The following is a 22,000-nucleotide window of genomic DNA, read 5'->3' on the forward strand; positions in this document are numbered from 1 at the left end:
ATCATTCCCTGCCCTTTAAAGGGGTGGGGAAGATTGTGTGCTTATTTTGCTTCTTTATGATATCAAAGAGACCGGGAAGGTGTGTAAAAAAAACAAACACACCAACAAAAATGATGCGTGAGATGGGAGCAGTGAGTGTCCCTTCTTGTCTTTCACTTTAAGCCTGGCCTACGCTTAAACATTTTTCAGACATAACTATGTCAATTAAGGGTAGAAAAAAAATTCACACGCCTACTCAGCATAACTCAGAAATCCTAACGTAGGAGTTGTTATGCAGCCAAAAAGATCCTTTTGCTAATATAAGCTGCATCTCCACTAGGAGGGCTTGCCAGCACAGCTATAATGGCAAACCCTTTCTAGTACAGACGTGGTCTTATTCATGTGTTTAACTTTTCACATGTAAAGAATGTATTGGCCTCCCTGCCTAAGGATATTGATAAGCAAGTCTTTCATGAGAAGAAATAAATCCCATAGGCTAAAGGATAACACCATGTATCCTAGAACAGGTAACAGGAACCTTTTAAAGGAACAGAATCCAAAGCTGTGTCACATAGTTCCCACCTGACTGTCCCAGCCACTACCAATCCAAGGAAAAATGTGTGCAGTGTGGGAAACAGTGAAGGAGGCCAGACAAGTGCTGACACTGTCCCCACACCTGCAATCATACCAACTTGGGCGGAGGGAGAAGTATCCTTGATGCAGAAAAAAAGAAAATGGGGAAAATGGATCCTTCCCCAGAAAACTGAAATATCACATGCAATTTTCTCCATTTTTGAAGACTACCCCATTTCAGATAGAAAAACTGTATGCAACGATATGTAAGCTTACTTGGTAATACTCTGAAAGTTCTTCACTAGAGTAACTTTGTCAGTGGCATATTATGTTCTGCAAACAAATATGAATCACAATAACAGGTCTTAAATGCACTCACATACTTGCCTGTCAGATGCACAAAATACATGTAATGCCAGTGTCACTACTGGTGGGGAAAATAAAACTGATGGTTACTTCCACATGCGAAGGGAGACTTAGCTTACTTGCCCACCTTCCATTCATAAACTCAAAAATCCTCCTCCTACAAAATCATGTCATTTGATTGTATTTATATATAGACAAAGACAAGTGCAGAGTCCTGCACTTAGGAAGGAAGAATCCCATTCACTGTTACAGACTAGGGACCGAATGGCTACGAAGCAGTTCTGCAGAAAAGGACCTAGGGGTTACAGTGGACGAGAAGCTGGATATGAGTCAACAGTGTGCCCTTGTTGCCAAGAAGGCTAACGGCATTTTGGGCTGTATAAGTAGGGGCATTGCCAGCAGATGGAGGGATGTGATCATTCCCCTCTATTTGACATTGGTGAGGCCTCATCTGGAGTACTGTGTCCAGTTTTGGGCCCCACACTACAAGAAGGATGTGGAAAAATTGGAAAGAGTCCAGCGAAGGGCAACAAAAATGATTAGGAGGCTGGAGCACATGACTTATGAGGAGAGGCTGAGGGAACTGGGATTGTTTAGTCTGCAGAAGAGAAGAATGAGGGGGGTTTGATAGCTGCTTTCAACGATCTGAAAGGGGGTTCCAAAGAGGATGGATCTAGACTGTTCTCAGTGGTACCTGATGACAGAACAAGGAATAATGGTCTCAAGTTGCAGTGGGGGAGGTTTAGGTTGGATATTAGGAAAAACTTGTGGTGAAGCACTGGAATGGGTTACCTAGGGAGGTGGTGGAATCTCCTTCCTTAGAGATTTTTAAGGTCAGGCTTGACAAAGCCCTGGCTGGGATGATTTAATTGGGAATTGGTCCTGCTTTGAGCAGGGGTTGGACTAGATGACCTCCTGAGGTCCCTTCCAACCCTGAGATTCTATGATTCTATGAGATACAAAAGGATTTAATTCTCACCATACCTGCAGATCTCATCAAAAGAGTCACTAGCACCACCTTAATAAAATCAAACTTATTGGTGCATATTTTAGAGTAATATTTTGGCATCAGATAGTTGATCAAGCAATTTAAAAAATATTTTATGGGACAGGTTCTCTATTGCGTTTTCTACTGCGTACAGCAGATGGGATTGTTAAGGCTCCCCCTTTCTCTGCCCAGCCCCAGCCCCGGCCCCAGCCTGGTTAGAGCAGCCCCTAGGGACCATCTGCCATCTAGGGATTGCTGGAATATATTTTACTCCAGACACTTCTAGCCACCCCCAAAATGCCTCTCCCATTCCCTGACATGGCCACTGTACCAGGGGCCACAGGGAGGGGGGTATAAGAGCCAGCTCCATGTCTGCTCAAGAATCCACCATTCAGAGGTATCCTCAGCCAGGAAGCTGAGGTTAATCTGTGCTACCTTGGCACTAATAAAGAAGCAGAGCAAGACAGAAAGTCTGTCTCTTGCATTTTGTCTTCTTCCTTTTTTCCTTCTATGCCTACCTGTGGGAGTTCTCCCTTAGTCTTTTTCTCTCCCTCCTCTCCTTAAATCCTGCTCAACAACATTCATTTGCTTTTTACCTCCCTTTTTCCAGCATCCTGTCTAGTCAGGGATGCAGTGGATCTGACTGAAACAAACTTCTTGACCTTGACTGGTCCATTAGAATATGTGCTAACTTTATGCTAAACAATCTATGCCACCTTGCATTTAGCTGTCACACTCTGAGTACCTTTCCCAGACCGGAGGAAGAGCTCTGGGTGGATCGAAAGCTTGTCTCTTTCACCAGCAGAAATTGGGCCAATATTACCTCACCCATGTTGTCTCTGAAAAAAACTACTCCCGTTTTAGCCAGATCAGACACTCTCGCTCTGTCTGCACCTATCAGCAGTGGTCACTTCTGCATTTCAGTCATCTGATTGGTGGCTGGTGGGAGCAGCTAAGCCAGCTCAAGACATGCTACTGGTGCTTTACAGTATGCAGTTATTGCTCAGTGCCCCTCCAGAGACCACCTCAAGTGAAACACAGTTACAAAAATGGGCAGAGAGGAGAAGGGAGGTATCTGGGGTCACTGTCCACCAGCAATGGTCACTGAATCTGTGTAGCAATGAAGAGAGCTCCAATAATTTAAAAACTGAGCCAGATGTAGTTCCTGAATTATTTGCCTCTACCTTATAATGATACTGGAACAAATCCAAGGACACCAAAGACTTAATGGACACAATTATGCAGCACAACACTGTCTACTCAGGACTTCATGGTGAAAGCTGAAATAGAACTCATCATGCTTCAAAAGTTCCTTACCACTAAGCTAAAGGGGAATCCCCACAAGCTGTTAGCTGTATAGAGCTTATGACACAGAGCTGTGCAGCGCTGATTCCATTCAGTAGAGAGCAGTGGTACACATACACAGAAGCTAATTCATAACAACACAAACCACAAACCCTAAAATACTTTACTAGGAGAGTATCCCAAAAAGGAGGCTCAAATTGGCAACCAGTTTATTTCTGACATTTCTTAATTTATCTGCTGCCAGTGGCACTACTCTTTTGCCTATACCCCTTTCTCCAATCATCAATTTTGTTTTTTCAGAGTCAAAAACTATCCAAGGCTATTGAATAACAATCACTGTGCAGTTTTTATGTCTCTTCAAATTGACATAACTTGTCAATGAAAGTCAACCAAATCAAAACTCTACATTTTATAGATAATTTAAGTCTCTTGTTCATTAGGAGATTACACTTTCCAAGCACATTTTCTTGATATGTTTCATAACTTTATTCTCACAGAGATCTTAAGTTTACACATACACTTTCAGGTAGATGAAGCCCCAAACTTAAATTTTGTTTTAAAAAGTTATACTGAAACTGGCATTCATATACTTCATTCATTTTTTAAATATTAATGGAAACAATTTTGTTTGGATTTGAATGCTATTTGCAACCCAAACATTGCTGCATTGTGAGAATGTGTCCCCAACCAAAAGTAAGACTAGTCTGTTTACAATTTCCAATCTAAGTGACCTGCAACCTACATTGAAAGTGAACAACGAATTAAATCTGTAAACATATTTAAATGTTATTAATCTAAAGTATTATTAGTTATTACTATTATTAACACAAGTACGGAAATTCATCTATAAAATGTGATGACCTTTCAATCGGCCAATAGCATTTGCATTGGGTTTCTTTTTGGAGGTGAATCATCCCTGTAAGATGTTTAACATTATAGCAAAATTAGAGATCTAGTTTGAGGCACATTGACCTTCACAGATAATAGCATCAAACTATTAACATCAATTTTGGCTAACTAGCAAACAAATATAAAATTGCTTAGATCTTAGTAATAATAATATGGAAAGATAAACTCTTGCACTTTTAGAAATCAGAATCAGATCGGAAAACAATAGCTCTTGGTTAGTTAAAACTTACAGATTGACCCATATTCCACATAAACGGTTGCACTTCTGCATTCTCCAGGTAACACCATACTGAATTACAATAGCAGAGGATACCAATGCTCCAGATAAGTGGGTTTGCAACATTTGTTTAAAGTTTCATTCTAACATTGCTGCCCGTTATAAGAAGAGGTGGAAGGCATATCATAAGCAAATGCAGTCGTTTTATAGATACCCCGAATTTGATTTCCTATTCCGTACTTGGTTTAGTTTTGTAACACTTTTCCCGGGACCAGTGGCAATAAGACTGCGTTCATAAACTATCAGATACAAACGCTATGGTCCTAGCTAATGAGAATGAGTTATCCACAGGCACAGCCAAAACCCCACTGCTGAACGCTGTGGATGGCACTGTTCAGAAACAAAGCTGGCAACGGATACAGTAAAATAGCTCCCCTGGGTATAGAAAAGGGAACAATGTAGGCGACAACGAGCCTCTTTCACTTGAAGTGGGGCGATCAGACAGGGCAGATGTACACAGAGCTCTGGACTCACCGATTTTGGCCAGACTGGCCACAAGTATCCAGAGAGCAATGATGTACGGCTCCTGCACATGATCCCATTTGAAAGAGACAATCTGAAAGACGTAAGGTCCGCTGCCCGCTGTATGGTCCCCCGAGCTCTTCTCCTGTGCCCGGGCTGCTGGGAGAACCAGAAGCCCCTCGGCTAAGGGCACCTGTCTCATCTCCAAGCTCATCTGCCCAGCGCACCGGACTGCCCTGGCTGGGAACGCCAGGCGCTCTGCGATGCCTTTGCCCCTCGGTCCTTGCCCCTGGCGGGGATGGCTCCGCGCCTGCAGGCGCCGTAACCCCCTGCCCACGGGCGGGCGGGCTGCTGCTGCTGCCGCCTCCCTCTGGGGGCCGGCAGGGGTCGGGACTCGCCAGGCGCCGCGCGCGGTGCACACGGGCAGATGCTGCAGCTCGGGTCCCGCTGCCCGCCGGCAGCTGCCTTTATGGGGCTGTCCCCGAGCTACCAGAGGCGGGGCTACGCTCCCTTCTCCAGCGGAGGAGGCTGCTGCAGATCGCGGAGCCAGGCTGGCGGGAGCAGCGCCGCCGGGGATCTCTGCAGAGCCGGGATTCTCCCCGGGCAGCGCTGAGCACGTGGGGGCTGCGCCTTGGGGCTGCCGACTCCTTCACGCCTGGGATGCAGGCACTGGGTCCTGGGTGGGTGGGCAGCGGGGCGCGCCCGCCCGGAGCGACTGGAACTTGGAGCCGGAGCAGGGGGCAAGAGGCCAGGGAGCCCCCGCTCCGGGGACATAATCCTGCCCTCTGAAGAGCTTGTGAGGATCGTTCCCCAAGGGCCAGTCACAGCCTTCAGAGACCCCCCTCCCACACACACACACACACCACCGCCTGCCGGGGAGGGGCCCCGCTGCCTTCGCTCAGTGACATCCCGATTCAGCGGGACCGGAATCCGGCTCATTACAACCTGCTGCGTCCCAGAGCAGCCTTGCGCGGCTCTCTCCAGCACACCCAGGGGCCAGGGCTCGGGGTTGTGTTTAACGCTCCTTGCTGCTTTCTTTCCTGTACTTTTTAATGGGTACAAGGTGAAGCGCCCTTTGGGATTCCCGCCCCCCGGTAATCTTTGCTTGAGCGCCTCACTCGGTTGCATTTCGGGGCCCGGACTGTGCGTACTCTGTGTTGGGCAGCGGGAGCCAGGATAACCATCACGCTGCTGTCAAAGGGATTGCAACCAAATCAGCGTGTGTTCTGAGCAAACAGATCCCCGTGCACCACCTCCCCACGCTCCGGCCGCGCAGCCCAGCGAGACACTGTGAAGCAACTGAAATATTTGGGCGCAACATGGGCAGGGCGCTAGTTGTATGGAAAAATATTTCTAGTCCATTTCCTTAATATGATGCAGCAGGTCTGTGCTCCAAGTTCAAAACTAGAGAGATAAATAGCAGGCAAGAAATGCCCCGGAGATGAGAGTGAGATGATTCAAAGGACTTTAAAAAACCTAAGCTTCAACTGCGACATTTAGGAAAATAAGGAAAAACCCAGCGAGATGCTCTGTTAATCACTTAATTGATTATTTACAGTCATACATTTTTTAAGTACAGGTTGTGCTTTTTTTTTTTAAGTTTGCTGATAACTTAAGGGTGTCTCCTCTTTATGGTATAATAACTTTATTTTAAGCTACTGAACTTGGAGACCAAAGGCCACGAAGACTGATTTAGCCTGTATTTCCTCAAGGCATGCTCAGATTAGCATTATGGTGGAAATTGCTCTTCTACCTTTTTGCTGCCCAGGGCCTCACCTCACCTCTCCATTAAATAGCTGAGTGAGGTAGTTACGGGAGATTCTGAAGCTGCAAATGAGAGTAAGTCTGTGTCTACACTATGCCCCTTAAAACTGCTTTTTGTCGGCAGGACAGACCTCTCCTGCGGATGGGTGATAGGGCTTTGTCAGTGGAAGAGCATCTCCCACTGACATAGCACTGTCCGCACCGGTGCTTTTCGTCATAAAACTTTTGTTGGTCTGAGGTGTTTTTTTCACACCCCGACCGACAAAAGTTTTACTGATGAAAGTGCAGTGTAGATATAGTGTAAGACTGAAGTTTATCTGATGTGCCTCTGCTCAAGGATGTGCTTGTGGAAGATGTAGCCAGCAGCAGCTTGAAAATGTTCTCTTCTCTAAGAGATGTTTTTTAGACCAAGTCCAGCAGGCAGTTGCTCTGAATGACCTCAGCCAGTCAGAGCACAGGGATTTTTTTGTGCTATGGGATGTTTGAGAGGTAACCATAGAGCTTGAAGTCTATATCTGTACAGGATATGTGTAATCTAGTTAGCAGATAAACCATTTCATTTGAGTATAAGTATAATGCAAATTAGAACCTTCCATTCTGGGACATGTATTTCATGGTAAAGGGGTGTAGCGTAAGTATTGTCTGGAAAAGGACTTTGACTCCTTAAAATGCACCCACACTAGGAATTTTCTTTGTCAATTAGACATTGACCTTTATAACAAAGGGAGAGGGCTGTTTAAATACTTAGAGCAGTGGTTTTCAAACTGTGGGTCATGACCCACTGTGGGGTCATGGAATGTAAGGCACTGGGTCGCGGCAGCTCTGGTCAGCACCGCCAACCGAGCCATTAAGAGTCCCATCAGCGGTGGTGCCTGGCTAAGACAGGCTAGTCCCTACCTGTTCTCACACTGCACTGTGCCCCAGAAGTGGCCAGAAACAGGCTGGGGGGCCACAGGGCTCTGTGCACTGTCCCTGCACCAAGCACCAGCTCAGTACTCCCATTGGCCGATTCCTGGCCAATGGTAGCTGGGTGGGTAGTGCCTATGGGTGAGAAGCACACAGAGCCCCTTGTGCGCTTCCTCGTAGGAGCTGGACCTGCTGCTGGCTGCTTTTGGGGCACAGTGTGGTCCGCGGTGCCAGGACAGGCAGGAAGCCTGCCTTAGCACCCCCGCTGCACCACTGACTGGGATCCGCCCAGGGTAAGCCCACACCCCAATTCTCTGCCCCAGCCCTGGACCCCCTCATGCACTCCAAACCCCTCATCCCCAGCCCCACCCCAGAGCCTGCACCCCCAGCCCAGAACCCTGACACTCCCCACCCACCTCCCCCACCCCAGAGTCCTCTCCCCCACCCCAGAACCCTCTCCCACACCCTGAACCCCTCATTCCCGGCCCCACCCTGCAGTCCTCACCCCCACACCCCAACCCTCTGCGACTGCGCCAGCCCTGAGCCCCTCCCATGCCCTAAACTCATTCCCAGCTCCGTAGGGTCGTGGGAATCAACCATTTTCTTCAACTGAGTTGCCAGAAGAAAAAGTTTGAATACCACTGACTTAGAGCACAGTACTGGCACTGACTCACTGGGTGACTTTGGGAATGTCACATCTAAACCCTGTCTACACTCAGCCATGTCTACATTTAAACTGCTACACTAGTACAGCTGCACCACTGTAGCACTTCAGTGTAGCCACTTACTATAGCAATGGGAGGGGTTCTCCCATTATTGTAATTAATCCATCTCCCCGAGAGCTTGCAGCTAAGTTGACAGAAGAATTCTTCCAGCCACCTAATGTCCTCTATACCAGGGCTTAGGTCTGCTAACCTACGTTGCTCCTTGAGGCACCTATCTGGATCGACTTAACATTTTATGTAGATCTGTCCTAATCAAATTTTTTCAGAGCTTTCCCAGTTGCTAACATCAGTTCATCATTACCAGTATTAGCAACATCTACACCTAAAAGTTAGGTTGCCCTAGCTACATTGTTCATCCCTGAGAGACGTCATTAAGCCAGCGTGAGTCCCAGCGCAGACGGCACTAGGTCGATAGATGAATTCTTCCATCACCTAAACTACTGCTCAGAGGGCTAGCTAACTACAGTGACAGAAAAAACCCTTGCATCACTGTAGCATGTCTATATGCTGCAGTGCTGGAGCTGTGCCACTGTAGCATAAACTCATGACTAAAAAACCTGCCACCATTGTTTTAAGCATCCTGGCTTGCTGTGAGCAACATTAGATGACATGGTGCTTAAAACAGAGGCAGCAGACATTGGGCAATCCACAGGAGGGGTCCCAGTGGGGTTAACACTGGTGGAGCTGAAACAGTGATAGCAGCCAGGAAAATGATTTGAAATATTCCTGTCCTGTAGCCAGGGCCCATGTTTATCTGTTTATAAAATGGCTATAGTACTTAGCTACCTTAAAGGGATGCTGTGAGAATTAGAATTTGTCTGGGTCTTTGAACTCCTTGGTGTAAAGTGCTAGAGAAGTACACATTGTTGCTGTTGTTTTTTTATTCTTTAATTGCCAGCTCATGAAAGAGTCACAAAACAAGGTTTACAGCATTGTTAAAATGCTTACACAAGACAATAGCTGACAACACCAAGGGCAGGGGCTAGGTGTGTTTGTGATAGAGCTGTCCCATTACTGTAACTATTCTAAGCCGAGGGATATTAAAATATAAAAGATTGCTGCTCTCTGAAGTGCACAGAGTGCAGGATTCTTGTGCGTTTCATTAGTGTACTTGCCAGCCAGAATGGAGCAGGCAGGGTAGAGGAATTACTCCAATAAGTATGTAGGAGGGGCAGCAGGTTTGTAGAAATTTTGGTGGTGCCCAGAGCCCACCCATCCAAGCTCTGCTCCCCCTTACCTGCCTAAGGCTCTGGGAGGGAGTTTGGGTGCAGGCTCTGGCCTGGGGGTGGGATGCAGGCTCTGGGAGGGAGCTTGGGGATGGGGGGAGTGTGGAGGGCGGGGGTGCAGGCTCTGGGAGAGAGTTTGGAGGTGGGAGGGGGTATGGGAATGGGGTGGGGATGCAGACTGTGGAAGGGGGTGAGGGGGCACAGCACTTACCTGGGGCACCTAGGCAGTGTGGGCCGGGGGGGTCTCTGCGCACTGCTGCCCCCAGGAACTGCCCCCGCAGCTTCCTTTTAGCCGTAGCGGCACTTGGGGTGGAAGCAGCACATGTATACACAGCCCCACCCTGCCCAGGGTCCACAGGGAGGGGTCGGGAACCACGTACAGCAGGCAGGAAGCCGCTCAGCTCCACTGCACTGCTGGTGGTGGGTGGGGGCTCTAGGCTGTTTTAAATCACCCAGGAGATGCGCGAGGGGCCACGCCCAGAGACTGAAGGTGGAGCCAAGGGAGAGACCCAGTCTCAAACATTGCTGGAGCCAGGCCCATGGGCCCATAGAATTTGCCGCCTATGCATGTAGGTACCTGCCGCACATGTAAACCTGATTAATTAATGTCTCAATGTATATGTCTTACGTGTGCACACAAGTACACAATATACATCTATACAAAACACATAAAGAGAACATTAATGTTGCATGGTTAAACATCTAAGTCATGAAATATCAGAGTTAACCTTGCACGTGTATCCCTGTGGGACCCTTTGGGCAGTGCTCTCTATGGCTAGTTTCATGTAACATGCTCTGTTCTCAGTAATTAGTAACATGCATTTCACTACCATCTTTGCCATAAAATAACTTACCACACAGGATCTGATATTAAATGAGTCTGCAAGACTAGAAACAAGAGCTGGAAAATTGCTCAGGCCTCAGAGAGAGAAATTGCAACTATTAACATTTTATATTTATATTCCCAAATAAACTTTAAGATGAGTTAAGGGTAAAAGTGTGTTTCAGTGAAGTCTCAATCATCATAATCAGATTCTCAGTCTACTGAAGACCATTTCGCCAGGCAGAGTGACCATGGTTGATGGTGTCACACCAGGCATCGTGTGGTGAAATTTCCACATTTGGCTCAGTCCTGCGAATCCAAAAATCTCTGACAGTCCTTTGGGCAGTGTCCCATAAGGGTCAGGGCGTGCACCTCTTTGTGCCTCAAAATCTAGACAATGTTCCAAATTAAAACAAAAAACAAAAAAAAAACCTCTCACACTTTAAAGAGTTTGGAAATGAACTATTAAAGACTCCCGCAGCAATATAAGCCTTCATCACTCACCATTACCACCCGTAACTTGCACTTTACACCCAGCCTTAAATATACACTCCTATTTTGTACTGTAATGGAAATACAGTGATTTTATATAACGCTTATCAAATACACAGTAAAAATTTCAAAAGAAATATAGTTCCAGAGTACATTAAGTTATGTCAAAGTTCTTATGATATTATATGTAGTGGCTTAGAAGAATAAATTTGGAATGACTTGTTTGATGTTCTGCAATGTTAGTGTGGGATAGTGATATAGAAGTGAATATAAAGCATGCAGATTTGCAGTTTAGGTTATACTGTGCAATGATCTAATCTGATGTGCTAAAACGTCTGTAGATGTACATTGGCACAGCTCCATTGGCTGCATCAGTTTACATTTGCAGATCATTTGACACAGTTTGTCTGCAATGAGTAATTTGGCAGTATGTTAATGGTACGGTACTTAACCTTAATTATAGCAGAGCTCTTGCTCTACTGTAACATCGGGAAGGACTTCCTTAAATGAAAATGGGATTTTATAATCTAGTAGTGCATTAGTTTGACCTTAGTTATATATTTCTGAAAGGTTTAGGGAGCGAAATTAAGATTGGGTGAGTGGTGAGAGTAAAGTGGGGAGATAGGGGGAGAAGGAGGATATAGCAGTGGGAAACTGATTGGATCCCTTACCTATACATTTCAAGACATTAATGGTTTTTTAAAAGAAAGCTATGGACTGGACTCCACTGGAACACACTTCTAACTTTTACCCTTTCTTAACAAATAGAAGGTTTTGTGGTTGGTCATTTCTGTACAGTGGTTTTTTGATGGGTTTTTTTTTGTAAAACAACAAAAATGTAAGTCAGGCTGGCATCTAAGTGTGGGGGAGCTGGGGGACTGCTCTGACTTACCATATGAGCCTCCCTACTGGGAATTCCCCTCCTATAGAAGGAATTATACACATGAGGTATCCAGAGCATGGGGATGAAGGAAGGGAGGCTGTTGTTGACATCAAATTCTTTAAGTACTTCAAGTTTTATATTTAAAAAAAAATACAGGTTTACGAAGTGTTACCGTGTATGAAGGACTCATCTTTCCCTAGCCTCCCATCCACATTATTATTACTGGTAGTGGTGGTATTGCAGAGCCCCAGTCGTGGTCCAGGACTCCATTGTGCTAGGTGTTGTGCAAACACAGAACAAAAAGATGGTCTCGGCCCCAAAGAGCTTACAGTCTAAGTATCTCTCGTCTTCCCTGCCCTCCTTCACCTGTCCTCCCCAGGTCACATATAGCACATTTCACACTTGTCCAGTTCCTGGCATCCCCTTCCATGCCACTTCTATCTTTCCACATTCTCTGCAGCCCCCCGGGCCCTCTTTATGTCCTAAAAGTCTCCTGTGATTTATATTCCTGCTCCTCTTGCCTCCCCCAGGCCCTCTTCCCATTCTGAGATGACTGGGGACAGATGTATGCCACAGCCACGCCTCCATTTGCCCCTCATTTCATCTTCATTCCAGTCCTCCACATCCTCCCATGCCTCCTTCCATATCCCTGTCAAATGCATACCTTTCTGCTTTTCCCCATAGGCTCCTGCCCCCTCCCATGCTCAGGTTAACAGCAGCAGCACAGCCTGGAGACAACAGCAAGTCAGTTTAGTTTTATAACAGTTTAAAATTAATTGTAAGTGTTGCTGCGTATGAAAGAGCTGTGTAGGTTTCAGGTTTCAGAATAAAATTGCAAACATGAGGGGAAATAAATACCACAACTTGCCACTTCAAAGTCCCCACGGTTCTGTGCAGGCCCCTTGCCACACTGGCCCAATGTATACGAAGTCAGGCCCAGTGTGTTCTTAAGCTTGGCCAGAAAAAGGAGTAAATAGCAAATGAACAATGACTTTCTTTATCCATGGGAAAAACAAACAGCCCTTAACTTACAAAGGCAATTAATGGGTGTAGTTTCAGTGTAAGCAAGATGATCAATGCCCAGCTACTCCTGCTTCTATTCCTGCCCTGGTTGCTTCCTGATTTTGCTTCCTGGCTGCGCAGTCAAAGTGAGTTTTCTCTTCCCCTTAGGGACCCACCCCTGACTTCCCTTATATCATTACTCTGTTAAATCCCTAGTTAGTCCCTTCTGTGCCAGCCTTAGCATGGAGTATGTTATAGCCCACCATGAGATCTTTATATTATACATCTTTGTAATTCCCCATTACACTCCCCACAAAAAATGATAAGGTACTTCTCAGCAAGGCCAACAAAAATAAGCTTGAGCTTGTAGGCCAAGATGCTTTGGAGAGACAGTGAACCCCAAAACAGAAGGTATTTTTCAAAATAGTCCCGCTGGGATTTTTTTAAAACACCTAAACTTTAAAACCCCTTTCCTATTGGTTTCCCCCCAAAGTTTCCACACCCTAAGAGGAGATGTAGCTTGTGAAGTTTCAAAGGAAGTGATTTCTTTTTTGGGAAGGTGATCCTTAGACCTTGATCCTGCAAACACTCAGACATATGCTTAACTTTTTTACCACACTGAAATCAACAGGGATACTCACAGTTGTAAAGCTAAGCATGTCCTTATATGCAGGATCGGGACCTACGCTTATCAGAAGAAGCTATATCACCTCAACTAAGGAATGGACACTGATTCGCTGTAAAATAGAAATGAACTAATGTGTATGTGTACTGCTGCCCTCTACTGGACAGTAGCAGTGCAAATGGAGGATTGCTCTTGTATGCTGATTCAATAGCTGACAGATTCCTCTTTAGGAGATTGGGAGGATCTTAGTTCTATCCTGCTATCACCATGAAGTTCCAAAGGCTACAGGCTGCAGCATAGGTATCTGGAATACATACCCACATGACATGACTAACTGAACCCATTAGCAAGTCTTCCAACAGTGAAGGAAAATAAACAATCTCAGGTTTCCAAGGAGTTATAACCACCATGTATGAGAAAACGGATTCTTAAAGTCAGGAAAATACCTTGACAGTATCCTTTTTAATAATTAACTTCAACAATCTGGTTTGTCAGGACACGCTTCAGTCCTAGGAAGCCAAGCCAGGTTAGAGCTACTATTAAAAATGAAAGCGACAGAACTTTTATCCTTTTTGGAACCAAAATAACAGCAACAGAAGAAAAGCAGTGATTATATCAGAGTAATTTTACAGTGAAAATGAGACTGAAACTGATTAGAACATTACTACCCTACAGCAGTACAAATGGACTCAATACCAATATGAGCGGAGACTGCGTTTTGTTAATATCTTTCAGAGTGATAGCTGTGTTAGTCTGTATCAGCAAAAACGACGAGGAAATGTGTTAGTCTCTAAGATGCCATGAGTTTTAGTTAACATCTTGTATTCTAATCTGCTGTCTCAAATTCAGTTATATTTTTGGGGAGGTAAAAAGATAACTCCCACAAATTCCAGAGAACAGCTATTCATTTAATCTGGTAAATCAAAATAAGAACCCACCCACACAGTAAGTAAGCCACTTTGAAACCCTTTCCAAGCTTTAATGGCTGGAACCTGCCTTCAAGGCACAGCTCAGCAGCACAGGGAGGAAGTGAAATACACGGGCTCAGTGGGAGCTCCTGGAGGGGTGCCTGAGGTATAGTAGAAACAGTGTCTCTGGGAGGGAGTGGTGGGAGACAGAACAGTGCTCTGCACCCTTTTAAAGTGTCTAGTTTGAGTTCCCAACCATATGGAGCCAGCTCTGTTGGCCAGGGGGCTGGGGGGCAAAGTCATGCTCAAGTGTCAAGGGGATGATTGCACTCCTGTAGGCACTAGCTCTGAGCAATCCTTGCCCCCTTGCACGCTCATGAATGGCAATACATGCTCTGTCTCTAGGATGTCATCGATAATTATATCCTGTACAAATAAAACCCTTAGGCATCCAACTTTGCTTTCCCTTAAAACTCAAATAAAATACACAGAAATGCAGAGAATATTTGAAAGAGACATATCATGGTCAGTTAGCAATGGCCATGTTCATTTGCAGACTAAACACTGACAGTACAGACCATAGCGGTGTCTACGTGTGAGGTTGCGTTTCATATTTTTAACAGTCCTAAAGTGTGGTTATCTCATGGAAATCATCTCTGTCCCTCCGGCTTTATTGCGTATGCAAGACAGAGTGAAGGGGTTGGTTTCCCATTGCACACACTTTGAAGGAACATGGAATGCTCTCTCAGTAAGACATGAACTAATAAAATCAGGCAGAATTACCTGCAACTTAGTTATTTGTGAATAATGTGATAACAGTTGATGTTGGAGCTGAAAAACCATTCATTGTCTGCAATAGAAAACAGTTGGTTTAGGAGCTTCTGCCAATAAGCTGGCCTGAGTGGCCAAATAGCAAGGGATAGAAGAACTATTTAACATCTCTGCCATTTCTGGTCTTCTACATACAGGGCTGTCCACTATGTTGGAAAAGTATGTTTACATATATCTTAAATTTTGCTGTAGCTAAATCAGGTTATGTAACATTTTGGTGACCCAGTATGGGATTTAGGACATGCTAAAAAATGTGATCTTGTGTGAAATTTTTTATATTTGTGAAAATGTTTGGGTTTTGATTTGAGTTTAATCTCGCCATTCATTCTGTTACCCTAACAGGCCGAGTCTACCCAGTGTGATTTGGAGGATCAACAAAACCCATTTTGACTCTCTATTTTCACAGGCTGTGTTTAGCTCTGTCAGCTATTAAAAACCAAACCAAACCAAATACATTGTACATGTTAGACATTTCTGGGCCAGATCGCTATTATGCTAGTTTTACACCACTGGAACTCCATGGACTTCACTCCTGATTTTACATCAACATAACTTAAAATCAAATCTGCTAACGTGTCTTTGTGATTCATTGCTGAGTGTGTCTTACAGGTCCCCCCAGTACTGATTCACAGAGGGGAGTTGTTCAGCCTCCCAGACAGAGAATCATGGCTCCTTAACTCAAGCTGTAGTAGTACTTGCTTTTAGCTCTGGAGGTCCATGGTTCAGACCAGGTGTGTGAGTGAAAAGACCAGTTGTCACTTCTGTACTAGAGACAGTCAAAAATTTTCCATGAAAACTGTTTTCCAATGGAAAATTAGGGTTTCAATTAAATGAAATTTTTGGTGACATCTGCTTTCCCTGGAGAATTAAATTTTTTAAACAATGCTGAAAACCAACATATTTTGGCCAAAAACTGAAATATTTTCATTTGAAAGTTTTGCAACAGTGTTCGTGGGAGTTATAGTTTGATTACCTCCTGTCCCCATTCTTCTTTATGGACCATTGTCCCAAGCTGACATCTCCTGTGAAGCATCATAGAAGAGGTAATGAAACCAGCAAGCCTGGCCTGTAGAGGAGAATTGGAACATGCAACAAACATTGCAGCATTTCGAAATTGAAATATTTTGTCTGAAATTTTTTTTTTGGCATTCATGTTTCAATATTTGAATTTCTTCTGAAAAATAAAAACTTTCCATGGAAAATTTAGATTTTTTTTTCATTTTCACCAATTTTTTCTGTAAATAAATCTCTTCTTCCAACCAGCTCCAGTCTACATTCATGAATCGTAACACAAAACTCTTATGTAGGGAATCTTCTGCACCATGGTTAGACCTCATTGGACCTCTAGTGTAGATAAGGTGTTTCTAGTATCATGGCTTGTCTATATTACCATTCCCACCTTTGCTAGCAGCAGTGAAGCTGCTCTGGTGATAGGCTGTTTCTTGAAAATTGCCAGTGTAGATGCAACAGAGGAAGCATAAAAATTTGTTAATTCTGTACTCTCCTGGTTTCATCCAGATTTTTGGTAAATCTGTTGTAAATAAATCACCTAGTCTATCTCTGCTTTGCTGTATTCTTTTATAATCAATCAGCCTCTCTTATAATTATTATGTCTGAAAATAATTTGCACTATCAACAATTCTGTTTATTTTTAAAGAAAAGTTTACAAAACAAATCTAATTGACAACTTACATGTTTTTTGCATGTTAGACTATGGTATAGACCTTTATTTTATCATCAGGTTTGCAATAAGATGTTGCAGGATTCTCCTCTCATTTTTTGTTTATGCCCTGTTAAGTGTCTTCACAAAGCATTTTACTCACATATTTGATGGTACACAATAAGCAGCAGGCCTAATGTGTTTCATGAATTTCTCCTACAGAATGCTTAAAATTCCTCAGAAATGAACAGAGGACCATTATGCTAAACAGTCTCTTCAGGGAATCTATAAGCAGCAAGCATATATTTCCCCATGGCTCAGTTGTCTTTATCAGCAAGAGTGTTTGTCCATATGTCTCAGGCCTGGTCTACACTACACGTTTAAACTGAATTTAGCAGCATTAAACTGATTTAACCCTGCACCTGTCCATACAATGAGGCCCTTTATATCGATATAAAGGGCTCTTTAAACCGGTTTCTGTACTCCTCCCCAACGAGAGGAGTAGCACTGAAATCGGTATTGCCATGTCAGATTAGGGTTAGTGTGGCCACAAATTGACGGAATTGGCCTGCGGGCGGTATCCCACAGTGCACCATTGTGACCGCTCTGGACAGCAATCTGAACTCGGATGCACTGGCCAGGTAGACAAGAAAAGCCCCGCGAACTTTTGAATTTCATTTCCTGTTTGCCCAGCTTGGAGCTCTGATCAGCATGGGTAGCAATGCAGTCCCAAATCCAAAAAGAGCTCCAGTATGGACCGTACAGGAGCTACTGGATCTGATTGCTGTACGGGGAGACAAATCTGTTCTATCACAGCTCTGTTACAGAAGATGAAATGACAAAGCATTTGAAAAAAATCTCCAGGCTATGATAGACAGAGGCCACAGCACAGTGCTGTGTGACAAGCGTAATGGAAAGCCAAAGAATCAAATGGATGCTCATGGAGGGAGGGAGGGGGTACTGAGGACTCCAGCTATCCCACAGTCCCCGCAGTCTCCAAAAAGCATTTGCATTCTTGGCTGAGCTCCCAATGCCTGTAGGGTCAAACACATTGTCCAGTGTGGTTCAGGGTATATCTCGTAAATTTACCCCCTCTCCCACCCCGTGAAAGAAAAAGGACAAAAATCGTTTCTTGACTTTTTTCAATGTCACCGTATGTCTACTGCATGCTGCTGGTAGACGCGGTGCTGCAGCAATGAACTGCAGCATCCTCTCCCCTCCCCTCCCCGGTGGCAGATGGTACAGTACAAAATGACTGATGGCTGTTATCATCCTGTGAGTGCTCCTGGCTGGCCTCAGGTGAGGTTGGCCAGGGGCGCCTGGGTAAAAATAGGAATGACTCCCGGTCATTCCCAGCAGATGGTACAGAACGGCTGGTAACCATCTTCATCATAGTAACTGGGGGCTAAGCTCCATCATCCCACCCCTTTCATGTCTAAAGAAAAGATTCTGTACTGCCTGGACTATCATAGCAGTGGTAGGCTGGGCTCCTCTCCCTGACCCCACCGTTTAATGTCCTGCCTGGACTATCATAGCAGCTGGAGGCTGCCTCCTCCTCATTTTATCTCACTAAAAAGTCAGTGTTTCTTATTCATGCATTCTTTATTACTTCATCACACAAATGGGAGGACACTGCAATGGTAGCCCAGGAGGGTTGGGGGAGCAGGGAAGCAACGGGTGGGATTCTTGCAGGGGCACCCCTTAGAATGGCATGCAGCTCAACATTTCTGCGGGATCTGACACAGAGCGGCTGTGCGCTCTGGTTCTCTGGTACACTGGTTCTCTAGTACACTTGCCCCATATTCTAGGCAGGACTGACTCTATTTTTAGATAAAACATAAAGGAGGGAATGATCCAGGGAGTCATTCCCATTTTTGTCTTTGCGCCCCCGGCTGACCTCAGCGAAGGTCAGCCAGGAGCACCCATGACAGCAGCAGATGGTACAGAACGACTGATAACCGTCATCTCATCGCCAGTTTACAAAGGCATAGCAGACGGTACAATAGGGATGGTAACCGTTTCCGGTACCTTACAAAGGCAAATGAATGCTGCTGTGTAGCACTGCAGTACCGCCTCTGTCAGCAGCATCCAGTGCACATACAGTGACAGTGACAAAAGGCAAAACGGGCTCCATGGTTGCCATGCTATGGCAGCTGCCAGGGCAATCCAGGGGAAAGGGGCGCGAAATGATTGTCTGCTGTTGCTTTCACGGAGGAAGGAATGATGACGACATTTACCCAGAATCACCCGCGACACTGTTTTTGCACCATCATGCATCGGGATCTCAACCCAGAATTCCAATGGGCGGGGGTGACTGCGGGAACTATGGGATAGCTACAGGATAGCTACCCACAGTGCAACGCTCCAGAAATTGACAATAGCCTCGGTACATGGACGCACACCACCGAATTATTGTGCTTTGTGTGGCCGCGTGCACTCGACTTTATACAATCTGTTTTACAAAACTGGTTTATGTAAAATTGGAATAATCCTGTAGTGTAGATATACCCTCACTTCTGGCAACCTGAAAAAGCATCAGCCATCATTAAGGAGCATTGTATATTCTTTTTCTCCGTGAGAGCTCAACAAGCAAAGTCTTTGAAACATTTTACTGCTCAGTTTTCTGAACATATATGATCCAAATTCTTCCTCCTCCTTTATGAAACTAGAAACTTTTGATATTTGTACAACTATCTATTTTACCTTTCATTTATTTCTTCCTTTTTCATTTGATATCTTCACTTTCCCCCTCAGCTTCCATCCTCCTTGCCAGAATTCTTTGTTATGTTTGAAGACACTATGAAGAGCCCTACACTTTCAGGCTAGATGACTTTAATTACAAGAAGGAATAAAAGCAAAGTCTCTAAATGAACACAGCATGAAGTTCCTCTGTACTGGCCTGCATCTCAACTGGAAATAAAATTCACAAATAGTGTCTGCCTCCAACAGACAAAAGAAGCTAAAATGTAAAGGTGCAACAGTATAGAAACAGTGACATGGCAACATACACCTCAAATATTTTCTTTATGGATTTTGTAAAAACTTTTTGCCAAGAACAAGGTAGTGGAAAGCTTTTTAAAGTCAGAGCAGAAATTCAGATATATTTTCTTCTTCTATTTTGGTCCTTAGAGGCAACATCACATTCCCTTAGAAAATCTGGGCTCACATCTCCGTTGCCTTGTACTCTGTGTAGTCATTTTCAGTTATGCAAAGTGGGCGTAAAACATTACCCTTGGAACTTGATAGTACTGTGTATTCCCTTTGCAAATCTGGGCGTAAATGACTATACGTGCTACAACGCAGTAGAGAATCAAGCCCCTGTTCTACTACACCATGTTTGATAGGTGCCTCTGTTCACTCCTTCTACTCCATCTCACCCAGTTGGAAAACATCAGTCTTTAAGAACTGCAGCTGTCATTTGGCCCATTGGTGCTGTGAAAAAAGATCAGTTGCTGTTATCAAAGATAACATTAGCACCAAAATACTGTTCTGAACATCCTGTATGCTTCATATTTTTCCTCCTTAAATTAAACTGAAATGGTCCCTATTTACATAAAGGGCTATGTTGCCATTTTATTGTTCTTTTTAACTGGAACACTTCACAATGTGTTTTCATTTTCTCTGGACTCTTTCTTGGTTTAGAATCCTAGCCTTGTTGCCCTATCACTTAGTTATGTTTCCCAGGTACAAAGAGAAAATATGTACAACTACACTCAGGTGACTTTGCTTCAGATTAAGGAAAAGCAACAAAGAACAAAACGAAAGCAAACAAAACAAATAAAAAATTTCCAGAGGTGAGGGTGAGAGAGAGAAACCAGAGTGAATCATCCTGAATCACTCTGCATCTGAAATGAAACAACAACTGGCATCTGCCCCTATATCAGATAAGGAGCGCCTCTACATTTAAAGGTGCTGTACACCGAAAGCAGACTCTGCCTCTTTGTTTTAAGGGCATTGTAGAGAGGGCTCGTCGGGGCTCGTCCTTCTCCTGGGCCGCCTCCCTTGTCCCTGAACTGGCCCCCGGGGAATCAGTCAGGCCACAGGAGTCCTGGCTTGAGCTGTCCAGCAGGGGCTGAGCAAATTCAAGTAATGGTTAGCAGGTAACAGGCCCTGGGTCAGGGCGGGGCAGTAAAGAGTCACAACTCAGGCCCTTGGGCAGGGGCTGAGCAAATTCAAGTAATGGTTAGCAGGTAACAGGCCCTGGTCAGGGTGGGGCAGCAGTGAGTCGCAGCTCAGGCTCTTGGGCAGGGGCTGAGCAAACATAGGTACCTGTTAGCAGGCCCAGGCCCCGGGTCAGAGTAGGGCAGCAATGAGTTCAAGACTCAGGCAGGGGCTGAGCAGAAGTTTATATAGTCAACAGGCCCTGGGTCGGGCAGGGCAGCAGTGAGTCTAAGGCTCAGACCCTCAGGCAGGAGCTGAGCAAACACAGGTAAATAGCAAACCCAGGCTTCGGGCTCCGAGTGGCCTGGGAGAGGGGGAGACGCAGGATCTCCCACTCCACTGCATCCCAGCCGGGGCCCTAGCAGCGGTCAAAGGCCTGCTGCTGTGTCAGTGGGGATCGGAGGCATCTGGCCTCTCCAGCAGCTGCCTCTTGAGTGAGTTCTGGGGTTGGGCTCTTATATTTTCTATCTGGCACCTGATCCTCTGGGGGGCGGGCTTGGAGTGCTCTGTCTCCACCCACTCTGGCGTCCGGTGGAGCTCATCCATCTCCAGGGTGGCGGTGAACCACACCTCCTTCCGACAGGCACTGACTAATAAGAATTTAGTATCTTAATGAATCCTCTGTCCCCTGGAAAACTGAAGACAGGTTCCTTTCTTTACAGATTTACTTGCCTAGTATTTGAGATTCTCATTGAGCCTCTCAGTTACTAGGAGTTAAACATTTTATAAAGGGGAACACAGAGCCCTGAGAAAACCAAAGTCTCCACAAAACGCAAGGGGTTAGAAATGGTAAGTACAGTGATGCAAGTAGAAATCATTTCTTGCCAGTATTGCACTCATGGGAGGGCCAGAAGTGGGGGGCACGTGATCTCCCCACATGACCCTCCATGTAATTTCTCCCCGCCCTGCCACCATCCCTGGACCCCCACACTCTCCCATGCCCTCCAACACTCCCCTTTGTATATACAAACATCAACATGCTTAACTACTCAGTTTCCCCCCCCCACATATGTAGTATTCAGTCTGTTTATATGGAAGATGGGAGTTTGGTGAGGAGCCATTTCAGCATATGTATGACTTATTAAAAAGCCAAATTTTAAGTAGAACTGTATCCTAAACTGCTTTATGGTATTGT

The 22,000-nt window shown here is 45.1% G+C and overlaps 1 protein-coding gene across 1 annotated transcript in view; it reads right to left on the reverse strand.

Moving 5' to 3' along the window:
* SLC9A3 (solute carrier family 9 member A3) overlaps window positions 1-5,073 on the reverse strand; it is a 72,240-nt gene extending 67,167 nt beyond the window's left edge. Inside the window, exon 1 of the mRNA XM_030549367.1 lies at window positions 4,872-5,073. Within this exon, the coding sequence (XP_030405227.1) occupies window positions 4,872-5,073 (202 nt within the window). The remainder of the gene's footprint in view (window positions 1-4,871) is intronic.
* Window positions 5,074-22,000: the final 16,927 nt, after the last annotated feature.

The sequence above is a fragment of the Gopherus evgoodei genome, chromosome 2, assembly GCF_007399415.2.
Source record: "Gopherus evgoodei ecotype Sinaloan lineage chromosome 2, rGopEvg1_v1.p, whole genome shotgun sequence".
NCBI classification, from domain to species: Eukaryota; Metazoa; Chordata; order Testudines; family Testudinidae; genus Gopherus; species Gopherus evgoodei.